General features: G+C 41.7%; 1 protein-coding gene across 1 annotated transcript in view; it reads right to left on the bottom strand.

Moving 5' to 3' along the window:
- Window positions 1-2,009: 2,009 nt before the first annotated feature.
- HAPLN3 (hyaluronan and proteoglycan link protein 3) overlaps window positions 2,010-15,555 on the bottom strand; it is a 52,411-nt gene continuing 38,865 nt past the window's right edge. Inside the window, exon 5 of the mRNA XM_088452655.1 lies at window positions 2,010-11,934. Coding sequence (XP_088308781.1) covers window positions 11,651-11,934 — 284 coding nt within the window. The 3' untranslated portion in view covers window positions 2,010-11,650. The remainder of the gene's footprint in view (window positions 11,935-15,555) is intronic.

The raw sequence follows: 15,555 nt of genomic DNA, 5'->3' as shown, positions 1-15,555 counted from the left end.
CTCACCAACTGCCTCTCCTCTTCTCTCAGCTGTCCCCAGCTTTACAATTAACCTCTCAAGGTGCCCCTTTTTGCTTGCAGATATTCTGCTTCTCCGTTTGTGCGTGTGCAGTTGAGCGCAATGCTGCCACATATCGTGGTTAACACACACACATGCAAATAAAGACACGGTTAGCCTAAATGGTAATTTTAACTAAAAGGGATACATTATGCAAAAACATAAAATGTGGACATTTCATTATAAAAAGAAAAACAGTACTGCGCTGGTGAAAAATATTTATAAATAAATTTAATAAGATAAGTAGCAAAAATAGTAATAATAATAAAACACAATATAAGAAAGAAAAAAAAATAATAATAATAATATAGATCAATCCTACAAATGAATATGAAGGTAATCAAATGAGAAAACATAAAAAAACAATATAAGCTAATCATATTACCACAATATATCAATAAATTAAAAATGAAACAATGAGTTGTAATTCATTAAAGAATTGCAGTGTCCTTTAAAAGTGTAAGGAGTGTTATGACCTGGGTTCATACAAATTACTTTTACTTGAAGTAATATGGTGCAAGTTGTTTCCATCAAGAAGTAAAAAAATACCTGTAGATTAGATACAATGTGTCCACCGTATGATTATTGATACATCCGTGCAGTGTAGCTGAGAATAACGGGTAGCAGGGGGGTCTAATAATCAGTGGAGACTCCAGCGGCTAGATCTCACTGCGGCTGTATAATTCCCCGCTAGGCTCCACAGATAGCCTAGTCAGCTGTAGTGGGGGCACTACAAGGGGGGTACCACTGGGGGTACTGCATCGAGGGACCACTACTGGGGGCACTATATAAAGGGCAATACTGGCAGTACTGCATGGGGGGGGGGGGGAACTACAACTAGGGCCACTGTTTAAAGGGCACTGCATAAGGGGTACCACTATTGGGGGCACTGCATGGGGGGACTACTACTGGAGGCACTATATAAGGGGCATACTACTGGGGGCACAAGGGGCACTGCACAGGGGGGACCACTACTGGGGGCACTGTAAAAGCAGCACTGCATAGGGGGTACCAAAAAATATACTTGCTTACCAAAAAATTTGGGCTCGGGACGGCCCGGCCCTCCTGCTACCCGCTATTCTCAGCTACACTGCACGGATGTATCAATAAACATACGGTGGACACATTGTATCTTATCTACAGGTATTTTTTTACTTCTTGATGGAAACAACTTGTACCTTATTACTTCAAGTCAAACTTTTAAAGGACACTGCAGTTCTTTAATGAACTACAACTCATTGTTTCATTATTAATTTATTGATATATTGTGGTAATATGATTAGCTTATATTGTTTTTTTATATGTATTCTCATTTGATTACCTTCATATTCATTTGTAGGATTGATCTATATTATTATTTTTATAATTTTTATTATATTGTGTTTTATTATTATTACTATTTTTGCTACTTATCTTATTAAATTGATTTATATATATTTTTACCAGTGCAGTACTGTTTTTCTATATATGCTCTTTCGTGGGGTTTCAGTTTTTCCCCTTTATCTTTGACCGCTGCAGGTTAATTGTGAATCACCAGTGTAATCTTTGAGCTTAGAAGGTTTTTTTCTATTTCGTTATAAATGCCACAGCAGGTTACAGCCATGTTTAGCAAACTTACCATGATGGGGATTATAGTACACCTGAGAAGGAAAATATACCTTAAAATTGCTTTAAGATGCTGGTGTCCTTGTCACAATTAATAAAAATCAATCCATTTAAATAGAGCAGCAAGGTTACTGAAAAAGTTAATTTACTTTATTGTCAATAACTAATTTCACTTTACAATTTAAACAAAAAGACCCTACAAGTCATTAAAACAATTACCATAATAATAAGAAAATTATATTCATGAAAAAAATGTTTATTTAATACAGATTCAAACAATGTAATAGTGTACATTTCATTAAAAAAAACCTTGTAATAAAACGGAAAAAGAACATTCGTTATATAAAAGCACATTTACATATAAAACATAATAGCACCTTTTGTTACAATTATAATATAATACAGTCCCCTTAAAGATTTAATCTCTCTGGTAAATTGTTTTCAAAGTAAAAAAAAGAATACAATATTGAATAGGCACAGATAAAAAAAATAGTTGCAACAATGTCTCCCAGGAAACACAAAAGATTTCTATATAGAATATAAATTATATTTGTCGCAAAAGCTCTGGATTCAAAAAGTGTGTGAGGTAAAAAGTGAACATGTCACAAATAAGGATATTGAGTGAAATATCCAATAGTAAAGAAATCTCATAGAGGTTCTCTTTATGGAAAACACTATTAGTATCCTGTCTTTGCAGGATCATGCCGTCATGGATATCCCTATGTGATAAAACAATACACATAATATATGTGACACATTTTAATGGCCAAATAAAAAAAGAAGAAGAGCATTACATGGGAATTATGGATAAACAAAGGCCTGACATAGCTGCTAAATTTAAAGCAGCAATTAGTTTTGCGGCATAATCAGGTTGGTTTTGGGTTAAAACTAAATGCCACTTTAAATCTAGTAGCTATAGCATTTAAAATTGCACTTGTGTCTACAAAACAAAAAATTACAACATTTAGCGTGTTTCGCCAGCAATAATGTGGCTTTAAATGTTCCCAGTCCCATTTCAAACCCACCACAGAACAGAAATTACTGTAATCATCCTAGCTCTATTAATAGAATACAAATTTTGCAAATGTAAAATTACCAATACAGGGCGTGATTCATTACGTATCGCAACTGCAACAGCGTACGCAGATCGGTTGTTGGTGTGTACTGCCCATGCTTATGTATCGCAGTGCGCGTGCGTGAGTTAGCACTGTAATCGCTCTGCGATCACCCATGCAGAAAGAAAGCCATTGCAGAGTGAGTGATGGGAGGTCAGCGTTTGAAGGTGGTGATGGGGGAGTGGTTGGCGAAACGCAGACGTGCCTGTCCGTTTGAACACCGTTGCATGTGCATGCATAAATTAGCCACTGCGACGGCATAGGCAGCTAGAGTACTCACTGTGTGTGATGAGATTAGCAATTTCTGAGTAAGGTCAGACCTTTTGTAATTCTGCGTGAGGGGCCGATGTTACTCAGTGTTCCCAATGTATATGCAGAACAGTGAGGTATTACGGATGTGAGATAGCAGTAGTGGGATGCAGTGGGCGTCTCTATACTGTGCGATGGCTTTGCGATTGCCATCATTAGCATATTTTCACAGCAGACCTGCATGCGTAATTGCAGCTGCGAAATGGGCATTTTATGGAGCAGCAAAGCAAAAGCGAAACTTAGTAGATCACATCACCAGACAGCATGCCTCTTCTGCAAGGTTTCAGCACAGTTTCATTCATTTGTCTTTTGCCAGCTTTAAGGAATATGAGGCCTGACCATTGGCAAACAGTTGACTCTGTGTCCCAAAAGCTTGCAATGCAAGGGTTTTTTTTCCAGTTAGCCCTTAAAATGTATAGAGTTCTTGTTGTTTTCACCACGTAACTAGTTTCTATTACAAACCATTTATCTACATTTTACCTCAGAAAATAGCTCAGACATGTTTCCAAATTCATGTGTCTTTATTTACAGTATAGTACTTGCCGATCTCGCGAGCGACAGGACCCCGCAAAGTTGTACCGGCATCGGCAAGTGCATACACACTTGCCAATGCCAGCAGCGGTGGAGCGACAGTGGGGGGGGGTAGCGCGGGCCATGCTGCTTACGGCAGCATGGCATCACTAGAGACATCCTCAGATCTTTCTGCATGTACAAAAGATCGGAGGATGCGATGAACGACCCGTGGGAGCGCGCTTCGGCATCGTGTGCACGCACTGGATGATATGAACGATTTGTCGTTTCGATGCGTCGGAATCGGCCAAGTCGTTTAATATATCGTCTATAGTCCTCGGGCCTTTAAAAGCTCAAAAAGAACAATAAGCACAAAAAAGCAGTAGAGTATACATGCAAATAAAGTAACCTGAAGGTGAAAAGTTAATTTAAATAAATTGTCCTTATGAGACACGTCAGGTGCTAATGATCACTTTGTACTTGAGTTTTGGCAGTGGGCTATGGAGGAAAGGAAATGACTGTTATATATATGACACAGCATCTATGTGAAGCCCTGGAGGAAGACTGAAGGAAAGCCATAGCAAGCTACATTTATTACAGCTAGGACTAACTATCGCCAACTACTGTATTGTGCTGCTTTTCCTCCATCTGAGGATCCCATTACAACTGCTTTAGTAACACAGGAATGAGTGAGGCGATTAATACCTCAAATTTATACATCCCAAATACATTGTCATAGAGTAAACTTGCTGTATTTATTCCATTTTAATAGTAACTTTTAGAACCTGCTCACACCTCTGTAATTAATACAAATGTTCTTGCTCCCACCATTGTATTATCACTGCACAACCTATTTCTCATGCGTTAATGTGCGTTACCAGCACAATGGATAGTATTTGTATAAAGTAACGCACTGCATGAGGGGCACTGGGAACACGGTAATACCCATGATTAAAATACACGAGACTCATGTATGTTTCTGCATTTTCCCAGTGCAAAGGGGCCCACAAGAAAGAAAATGTTAATGTTCATTTAGAATAACCTAAAGTATATTATCAGTAGGAAAGCACATATTAGCTGCAAATGTGACTGAATAGTCCTTTATAACAAGGGTAAATGCATAAAGAAAGCATAAACTACCCGCTCATGTATGGATTGGACACTATGATGTACAAGCCAGGCTAGGCACACACAGTACAGCGCCTTTCTTCCTAAGTGGTCCTGTGCAGATTTGTTCTGTTTATCTGTTTGCCGTTGACCAGCTGGAGACCTCGCGGTTTTTACACAAACTGGGAAGCTCATTGAGAAACTTGGAATACTGCCATCCTGGGAATACAGAAGAGAGCTGTTCATGAAGGAGCCCTTTTCCTGCCTGCCACGTGGACGCCCACTTTGAATAGATGCTGCAGTGTGGACACTGTACACTAGGAAATGCATTGAGTATCTCCAATACTTACTGTTAACTGGGTGTAACAACATCAACACACGGGTTAACACTTAGTCTGCCAGGGGATGTAGGGATAACACAACACAGTTATACTAGATATTAGCACATCGTAATCTAACAACAGCAAGTATCAAATATAACTGTTTGTTTTTTATTGTATATCCCTCAATTTGTAATTACATGACCTATACCCACATTTATTAATTTTTGTCCTGCCTTGTGGCTAAAAAAACATTAAAACTACAGATGTGTGGTCCGGTTTTGGCTCAGATCTTCCCGCCAAGTTTGGGTCTCTGAAGGAGGCAAAAGTTATCTTTCTTAGGCATTTTAGCACAGATGTCCTAGAAAGATGACATTTTGTCTGTATAAGATGATGTTTTGAATCGTTGTAGCGTGTTCTGCCTCATTATGAGATCCGAACTTGGCGGGAAGATCTGAGCCAAAACCGGACCACACATCTTTAATTTAAACTAATTAGGTTTCTGATAGCACTATTATTATGTACAGATGGGCATCAGTTTAAAGCATTGAACATGCGTTCTCAAAGCGTTAAACGCGTTTCACTATATAATGGTGTTCTATGGCAGCAATCATTTAGTGGTTACTAAGCAAGCTCTTGCCAAGATGGGTTGGATCAAGTTATTGCTGCAGAGGAGTTCTGAAATGTGTTATTTATTATTTTTTTTATTCTTATTATCATTATTATTAACACGCTTAAAATTTAATTCTAAGATACTCAGAATACAAGGACAAAGTGAAGGATTTGTCTTTCTCATTTGACTTTAGAATGTCCATGTGTGCAAGTGCTAAGGGTTTGTACTTTAATATGATTATTTAAAAAACGAATGAGAATAAAATGGCAATCCGCTATTTTCTGCAGTGTTCCTACTTAAAGCAGCTTACATCCCTATGCCCACGTGCAGTGTCGTTGAAAGGTCTATAAAATCTCAATACTATTAAAGGTTTTTCTCTCTGGCTCAATGTAAAAACGTCTGCCAGCGTTAATCATGTAAGTACATTTTCGGTTCTTCCTTGATGGTTGGAATGATGAAAACTGCACAATGATCTGATCGATACGGCTGCTCTCAACGCTCCAAATCTTTGATTTTTCAGGATTCATTAAAAGGAAAGAGTGGCACAAATGAAATGCGCAGTCATTGATTTTGCATCAAGTAGGTTTTTGATCCCTTGACAAAATAACTCTGTATGTCTGATGGCAAAATCAATTTCCTACTTCGGGAGCAACACTATAACCTGTGACCTGCAATCACTGTGAAAAGTCTATTAAAGAAACATTGTCAGCCTGGACCTCCCATGCATTTGTTCTCAAATAGTAGGTGTGATGGCACAATGACTGGCAGCTATAGCTTTATGGGTAAATGAGTCCACATGGCCTTAAAGGTATAGGTGCTTGTAATCTCTGCTTCTATAAATAACGTCAGCTGCTTGCATACACATTGGAGGTTTTCTAAATCTCCCCTCATTGTATCACTTACCATTAGCTTTATAATGGAAATAGGTGGAATTACACGGCATGAATTTAAAAACATATTGGACTTGGATAGTTAAGCTGCGTTGCCACCATCTGCTAGTGACTATACTAAGTTACTGTAACTGTGACAACAGCAACTTACAGCTAGTAAATCTCTAATTGTCTTCAGCCGCAGGAACAAGGCATTATGCTGCTGCCAGTACATTCTTCTATAATATATTCACTTCCCTGAATGGAATATAGCCTTGGCTTCCATCTGTGGGACACAGAAGACTGCATTTCTAAAAAGTTGTGTTGATAAAGGTTATAGTACAATATCACATAAAGCATAGCAGTTTTTTCGAAGGGAAATATTGTGTGTGCCAGAAATAAAAATTTTATTCAAAGCACTTTACTTTGAATTGGATGACACTCTGCATCAGTAACATTTTCAACAAATGACTGACTGTAATGTATGACTTTATGAAACCCTGCATTTAGTGTTCACCTGTATAAAATATTCCTTATCAGCCAGTCACAGAATGTTAGAATATAAAACATATAGATGCATACATGCCAAATAAGATGGTGGCAGATGGTTTAGGACTGCTTCCAGCTTTCGGGTGAGGGACATGTAGCACATAGAGAACTATGCATCTGATTCAGAGATGGACAGTAATGCATATGCAACTGGATACTCTCACGGATCGCAGTTGCTAAAATATTCCAATGCTTTCCAAAGCAAACCCTGGCATAGGGACGCCCACTGCTGCCTTATATCCGTACAACGACGTGGAAAGTGTAAACATCGGTAACATAGACGCACAGCGGGCATGTCCCGCAGCATGGAAGTCAAGTTTGACCAGCCATAAACTCTGCAGCTCTCTTGACACACAGAGAACTCTAATGCTGTGCAGGAGATCGCAATCACTAATTTATTCACACCCACGTAATGCCATTTAAACGGTCAGACACGTCTGAGTTTTTCCAACCACCCCCCATTACCACCTGTCACTCACTTTTGGAGTGGGTCCTCTGTGCATGTGTGATCGCAATGCAATCTCTGCGCGTGCGCAGTGCGGTGTTCCCGCCTGTGCATTAGCAAACAATCACTCAATCTGCGTAAAAATTGCCATTGCGTCCGTCTCTGATTTATGCCCTATGTTAGTTGGTATGAAATACTGATGTGTATTAGGTGTGCAATCATTGGTAAAAACCCCAATGTTGTACTAGGAATGGCCATCGACCTTTGATAGTTAAGAACCATTGATGGTTAAATACGAATGGCTGATGGTTTTGCCATCAATGGCTGAATGGAAACCAATTGTTTTTTCTAATTCCCAACGGCACGGAGCTTAGCCCTGCGGCCTGCCCAGCTTCCCAGTAGCAGCGGCCATCGAGGGGTGCGAGCCATCAATGGTTCACCGTAGATGGTTTTGTGCCATCGATGGTAATAACAGATGGAGCCATCGATGGTGACCATCAATGATCAGCCCATCGATGGCCATCCCTATGTTGTACCAGGGCTGGTTCAAAAGAGGAGAGGGCCTGTGTGCATCTCCATGTGCCTCCTTCCCTCTCTCATTGCACATGCACTGATCATCGGGAAAATTACACGGGTGCCATTTTCCCCGAGATTTCTGTAGTGCGGCGCAGATCTACAAAAATATGCCACTTGCGCCATGGTCTCGGTGATACCTGTGGCGCAGACGGAGAGGTAAGTCATTTGAATGGGTTCAGGGTGTCCGGTGTTAGTCCCTCTGGACCCAGGGACCTGTGCACCCTGTACCCATTATAGATATGTCCATGTATAGTTCCTATTATTGGTCGCATCCTCAATGATGAACTCTAGCTCATTAGAAAGCCAAGGTTGGTTCAACACTGCTGTAAAGGAAGGTACAGTACTAAGTAACCTGGCACCCTTTGTGTACTATAATGTGGTTATTTATTGTTCCCAGGGTTGTGCTGATACAGGGTTGTATATTTTAGCAAGGGGCTGGTATGTGGCTGGGTAAGCATATAGAACTGCTATAGCACTATATGGCACTATTGTATATGGAGGTTACAGGAATGTTCTGTATCAGCCTTGGACATTTGGCTGTGTATTATGGACATATGAGTCCTGGGAGCTCATTCAGACCCGCTCGCAAGATGCGGTCGCTCGCTGGCAAAAAGGGACCAGATATTTAAATTTAGCGCTCGCACTGCGGCGCGTTAGGACGCCCTCTATGTCTTAGTGAGCTGCGGCAATGAGCGCTCGCTAGTGTATAAAGACGTCCCCTTGCCACTCGCAACACACGTCATCTCCGGGAATTGTAGGATTACTCGGTAACATCAAGAGCCATCGGAGCTGCTCGCAGCCCTTGAGGTTGCCTTTCCCTGCCACAAGCACTGCGATCACTGTGGCTGAAATACATGCAGGTGACGTGTACAATGACGCTACTTTGCTAATTATGCACGCCCTTTAAACATCACCACTCCCTGTCACTCAAAGCAGCGACCTGATAGTGGCTTACGAGCAACCAAAATCAGATCGCAAAGACTGGCTTGCGCACGCGCACTGCGAATTATACGCATGTGCAGGTGGGAGAATATCGCTCACAGCGAGCGAGCACAAATTAGCGAGCGAGTCTGAATCAGGTCCTTGGTTCACAGTTGGACACCGATGAGTAAAGAAAAACCCACTCAAAACAAATGTATGTGAAAAAATTGTATTACAGTGCATATGCTCAGTCAGACGCATCTCCCAATACATATAGCACCACAACAATAGCACACAGTCTGCGCCAGATTTATATCAGACGCACATCCAATACACTTACACAAAATTCAACACCTTTGTGCAATGACAATGTTATGTGACTGCACCATTAATACCTCACATTAATCATAGTGAGTAATAAGAATTCATTCACTTCCTAATAAAAAAAGGCAGATTAAAACAACATTATTTTGTTGGCATCCTGTCTGCATATTAATATTTTATCATTATTGTAAGATACGCTGCTCAAACACAAAAAGTTTCAAATATATGTATGCAGTATGTATTATTCTGCTCATTCCTTCATAGAGGTGTAAAACAAAGCATCTGTGCTGCGTAGTAGAGAAGACAAGCCCATAACAAAGCCATATAGAAACAGCAGGGAAACTAGTGTGTAAACTAACTTGTGTGTAGCCGTTCTGTCAGCCTGCATGGACAGCCTGACTTCCTATACATGCAGCTGAAAGGCAAGGCTGCACAATTAACACAAAGGAGGGGTCAATTCACTTAGACGCATGCTATGGCACTTCATCTTGTCCCCTTCTCAGCCCAGACGAGTCTGGGGATCCGGAAAGTGCGGCATGTGGTTCACAGCTAATTAAAGTGACCCCAGAGATTAACTGTTTCAAGAGAGACCGCTTAGCACAACAAACAACACTTTTCACCATGTCTGAGGAGGTAAATGTATAAACAAAAAGTTATTATCATTACTGCAAAAAAATGTGTTTATTATCAGAGTGTATTAACAGATGTATATGATCTCCTGGCGGGTCTTCCTTAGCTCTCAATCATGTCCTTACTGTACTCGATCTGCTAGAATCTAAAGTTTTTAAGTTGGCAATGTCTAGATTAACACTGACACATTATTTAAAATTAAAATACAGTATTGTCTAATAAGATCATATACATTTAATGATACACTCCCTCACATGTGGGAATGATGTGTTTAATGTGTGAGTTATTACAGATGCAGGCGAAACGCAAATAGCCGAGATTGTTAATATCAATGGCCATTATTTCACACATTTTTTTAATGCTTGCACACAGAGACTCTGAGCAGCACTGGAGATGTATGTGTTTCTCGGATTTGTTCTATATTATCCATCATAAAAATAATTGCAATAAATGTTTGGAATATGGTTAAATAAATAGTCAATACTCCTAATGACAGTGCTCAAATCTTGGACTTGATTCAGACGCGCTCGCAAGATGCGATCGCTCGCTGGCAAAAAGGGGCTGGATATGTAAATTAAGTGCTCGCACTGCGTTGCGTAAGGACGCCCAAAGTGCGCTCGCAACTGTCTGAAGACGCCCCCTTGCCAGCCGCAACACATGTCATCTCCGGGAAATGAATGAGTAATCGGGACCATCGTGAGCCATCGGAGCTGCTCGCAGCCCTTGGGGTTGCCTTTCCCCGCCGCAAGCACTGCGATCAGTGCGGGCTAAAATACATGCAGATGATGTGTACAATGACGCTACTTTTCTAATTATGCACGCCCTTTAAACGTTGTTTTGGCGGGCAGACACGTCTGCGTTCGCAACACCACTCCCCCATTCACATGCACCTTCCCGTTACCACCCACAAACAGCACTATCTGTCACTCTAAAGGAGACCTGATAGTGGCTTACGAGCTACCAAAATCAAATCGCAACGAATGGCTTGCGCACGCGCAATGCGAATTATACGCGTGCACAGATGGGCAAAAATCGCACACAGCGAGCGATCGCGCCTTAGCGAGCGGGTCTGAATCAGGTCTCTTGTGTGGTCTGCGTAGCAATTGCTCAGCAGTCATGCTTTCCTCCAGTTTCACATTGTGCCCTCTGCTGGTGATTTAAATGACTGCAGTAACAATCCAGAGTTCAGTTCTATATCGTACACTACTACTGTGCTTTGTGTACAGATCTCTGTGTCTCAGAGCACCCAGCCATTGTTCTGGACTGCAATATTATATCCATCATAAACTAAATGACTGAACTGACAGTGATGAACATACTTTGCTGTACTGTATGTCTGGTCTGTGATATTATAGTCTATTTTAGTCTAGTCTTGAGAAAATATAAACTTTCACCATCACGGTTAGTATTACTCTTACCATGTTTAAATCAGTATTAAATATATCATTTTGTGAAATATAGTCTTCCATTAAACACAAGCACAATATAATGACAGTATGGCATCACCAGTTTACCTAACAGTAGCCTTATGGCTTAGATTTGCATTTCATTTCTGTTACAGTTCATTGCAGTGAGACAGATTTGTCTGGCAGAGATACTCAATCCTTTGTCCACACAACCACCTTTGTTCGGAGGGAACAAGAGCATATTCTGCGCAAAGTAAAATGTTCACAGTATCCTGGAGGGGGGCAGTACAGTATTTAACTCATCTTATAGCAATAGACTCCAAATTTCGTATGTTTTACTGGGAATCCAAAGCTCCTTATACCCGGTTCTGGTGGCCCACAGTTAGGACGTGGGAAAGCAATTGGATATCTGACGCTGCCATCGTCCAGCCATCCAGCGTCACAGCGGTCCAAGTCTACGAATTTCCATGCAGCGAAGAGCTGACCGACCTTGGCAATTTGAGCACCATCCTGAACGCAGGCTTCTCTGGCCTCTGCAAATGTCAGCTTGTCCGGATGCTGGAGGTAGTACACTTTACCTGTGGGACAGGACAGTAACCAGTTAGGCAATGCACAGAATACACAACTACACAGTGACAGTATAGCAGCTGCATTTAGCCTAATTATAAGTGTTTTATATGATTGTATTTATTCTCTATACCACAAGTATATTGCATACAGATGCTAATTCCTATGCTTTTATTTATGTTAGTTGGTGTTTGTCATAGTTATCACTCTAAGAAGAGACAGAAGACGTAAAGGGAACTGTAGGAAACTAAATGAAGAAGGGGTTCCCTTTATGAAAAAAATAAGAGGTCAAAATAAAGCTGCTTTGAAGGCTATTTTGTTATTTCTAAAAGGTGACATATTTAGCAAAATATGAATAGATAAATCTTATATATAAAATGAATTTGTTTGTTTGTTGTCTGTCCAGGTATGCATTCGGACACCACTGCACCGATTGGGATGAAACCAACGCAATGTGGTCCAGTTGGCTCCTGGACAGGTTTTAGGGGGGTTAGGGTCCCTATCGGAACTCCCTTTGATGTATGATGGGCAGAACTTTGACCTAGGGAGCCTGTTCTGAGACTTCCACTGGATGGATTTGTATGAAAACTAAACAGAGTGGTAACATTGGATCCCAGAAAACATACTAAGGTCAGACCTTAGTGCACTAGGCAGAACTTTTACCCGAGGAACCTGTGCTGGGTCTTCCACTGGATAGATTTGGATGAAAACTTCACAGAGGGGTGGCAATTAATCTGGGATGCCTAATGGAGTGGTTGGGGTCCCGGTCGGACCTTATGGCGGAGTATGCTGGGCAGAACTTTGACCCAGGGAGCCTGTTCTGGGCCTTCCACTGGATGGATTTGGACCACATCACATAATAAAACGTAATAACTTGAAGATTTAAAGCCGGGCAATGCCGGGTACTTCAGCTAGTATAACATAACTGGAATACAGCACCACCTACTGTAAAGTACAAGTTGGATAAATACATTTATTTCATAAATTTGGTTTGATCATATTCTCTGTACTTAGAAGACCCTGTGCCTTCCTGCATGCCTCCATTCACCATCTCATGTCATTAGCTTGCCCCTGTCAGAAGCAGACCTGTCCTCACTTATATGATGGCATGATCTGACAAAACACACCTCTGCTAATATATAATGTCAATATTCCAAAGGACTATAAGATGAAAAATGAATGCCTTATACTCAAACAAACCTAAAATAAAGATATAACAATTCACCAAGCCTAAGGTAGTGCTTTTATACATGTCACGTATAACTTATAAAAGCTCTTATAATTTATAGTAGCAGGTACATTCAGGGGCACCGAGAGGGGAGGGTGGGTGGATCTAGGGGCGTAATCACACCTCACTGAGATGCCAAGCACACTCCTCCCTGTCCATAGGATCATATTCCTTGATGGTCTAAAGCCACGCCCCTCCAGTGGCCACGTCTCCCCAGCAACAGGGCCGTCCAATGCCTCAGCACCCCTGGGTACATTGGCCCAGATTTATCAACGAGTGACATTCTTGTTATCACTCGTTACCAAGCCTAAATGGTGCTCCAACCAATCAGCTCCAAACTGTCATTTTTCAAACACTTGGTCACGTATTCCATGTAGTACACTAGTTTAAATTTTCAATTGTTAAAGAACACTTTCAAAATTAATGTATGTTACACAAGTGACATCACTGCTCAGCATATATGAGGATATATTATACAGGAGGAGGGACATCACAGTACATTTTACATATATTTAGGTCATGTAAGTTTATAAATATATACTGTCTCTTATTATGTCTTATTGGCTATCTGGAAGTAATGTTACGATCTTATTTATGCTCAGCAAGAAGAGATTTAAATAAAATAAACAAAATAGCTCTGTGGCCTTGAACGCTTGAACTAAAAAAAAAAATGTCTGCCTAATAAATGTAACCACAGTGGTAAATGTAATGAAATATAAATACAATATTCTAGAATTTAATTAAAAAAAAGATCATACAAGTTTCATAGCAGTATGCAATACTGCTTATTATGTATATAAAACATTCTAAATAGACTAATCATTTTCATTGGAATTTCAATAAACACAACGCTAATACCATGGATTGGACCCATATAAGTTACAGTTTAATAAATTCTTATCGTTTAAGTAAACTAATCATTATTTTTGTACTTGTGTACTTTACAGACTCATTGCAAAGAGAACCCAAGTGTCCTACACTCACAGGGGCGTTTCTAGAGAGGAGGGGGCCCATGTGCAGTCCCCGACACGGGCCCCCTCCTCTCTGTCCGGCGGCCGGCAGAACACTGAGATGTGCGCGGCCAGTCCCGGAGTTATAGACTCTGGGCACTAGAGTGCACCCAGAGTCTATTGAGTATGCGCAAGTCAGCGGGAAAATGGCCACGGCGGCCATTTTCCAGTCGTTTTTTTAACAGCGCCGGACCCCCGCGTTGTCGTGGGACTCCGGAGAGGTAAGAAATACTATGGGTGCAGGGTGTGCGGTGCGGGGCCCCCCTGGACCCAGGGGCCCATGTTCCCCGCACACCCTGTACCCATTATAGATACGCCCCTGTACACTCATTATTATTATCAATCATGGTAATGTCTAAATCCCCTTCACGGAGATTACCCTGACGTCATTAGCCAATTTCCAGCGTCATTCCCTACCATCCAAGTGGACATAGAGGGGGAATATAACCTTGTTTAGGTGGGGACAACTTTCGGTACTTGTGTACGTAAATTACACAAGTACCATTTAAAACATTCATTGGGTTCTCTCTGCAATGAGTTCGTAAAGTACACAAGTACCATTATTTTTTTCCTTGTAACCATATTAGTCAATTACACTAAAATTGTTTAAATGTCAGAAAATATTCACAGATAAGAGCACAGGAAAATTTTGTAGTTTTGTTTTTGAGATTCTTGTAATTTTATGTGGTATGAATAAAACAATTCTGCTACGGTTCTGTTCTCAGCCAGGTGCAGTGGCGTAACTACAGCCCCCGCAGTGGCTTGGGGGCGTGGAGGCTTGTGGGGCGAGGTGGCTGCCTGCAGATTCCATGCGGACTGGCCGTCCGCATGAAATCTGCAGAAAACAGCCCTCCCAAAATGGCCGCCGCCTACTGGACCTCTAGCATCTGTTAGTCACCCAGGCAGGGCGGTAGTGTGGACGGCACATAAGTGCCGTCCGCACTACATTACTAGCAACAAACACACAGCCGCCGGCGTCGGCAGCTGTGTGTTTGTTTTAGCAGCCGATGAGAGTCTGTCAGACTCTCATCGGCTGCTGCACCCACTGCGGGAGCCGGGCTTCCAGCTCCTGCAGTGCATGATGGGACAGACGTCATGACGTCTCTCCCATCATGCAGAGCGGGCCGGCCCGGGAGGACGCTGCACGGAGGAGCATTCCGGAGCGGGGATCAAGGTAAGCGGAGTTTCATTTTCTTTGTGTGTGTGTTTCTGGCCAGGGGGACTACCACTAAGGGCACTGCTGGGGGGGAGGATGGACTACTACTAAGGGCACTGGGGGGGGGGAGGACGGACTACTGCTAAGGGCACTGGGGGGGGGACTACTACCACTAAGGGCACTGCTGGGGGGGGAGGACGGACTACTACCACTAAGGGCACTAGGGGGGACTACTACT

The sequence above is a fragment of the Taudactylus pleione genome, unplaced genomic scaffold (assembly GCF_031769625.1).
Source record: "Taudactylus pleione unplaced genomic scaffold, aTauple2 ptg000556l, whole genome shotgun sequence".
Classification (NCBI taxonomy): Eukaryota; Metazoa; Chordata; class Amphibia; order Anura; family Myobatrachidae; genus Taudactylus; species Taudactylus pleione.
The sequence above is the reverse complement of the archived record's forward strand: the minus strand, read 5'-3'. Positions and strand labels throughout refer to the sequence as shown.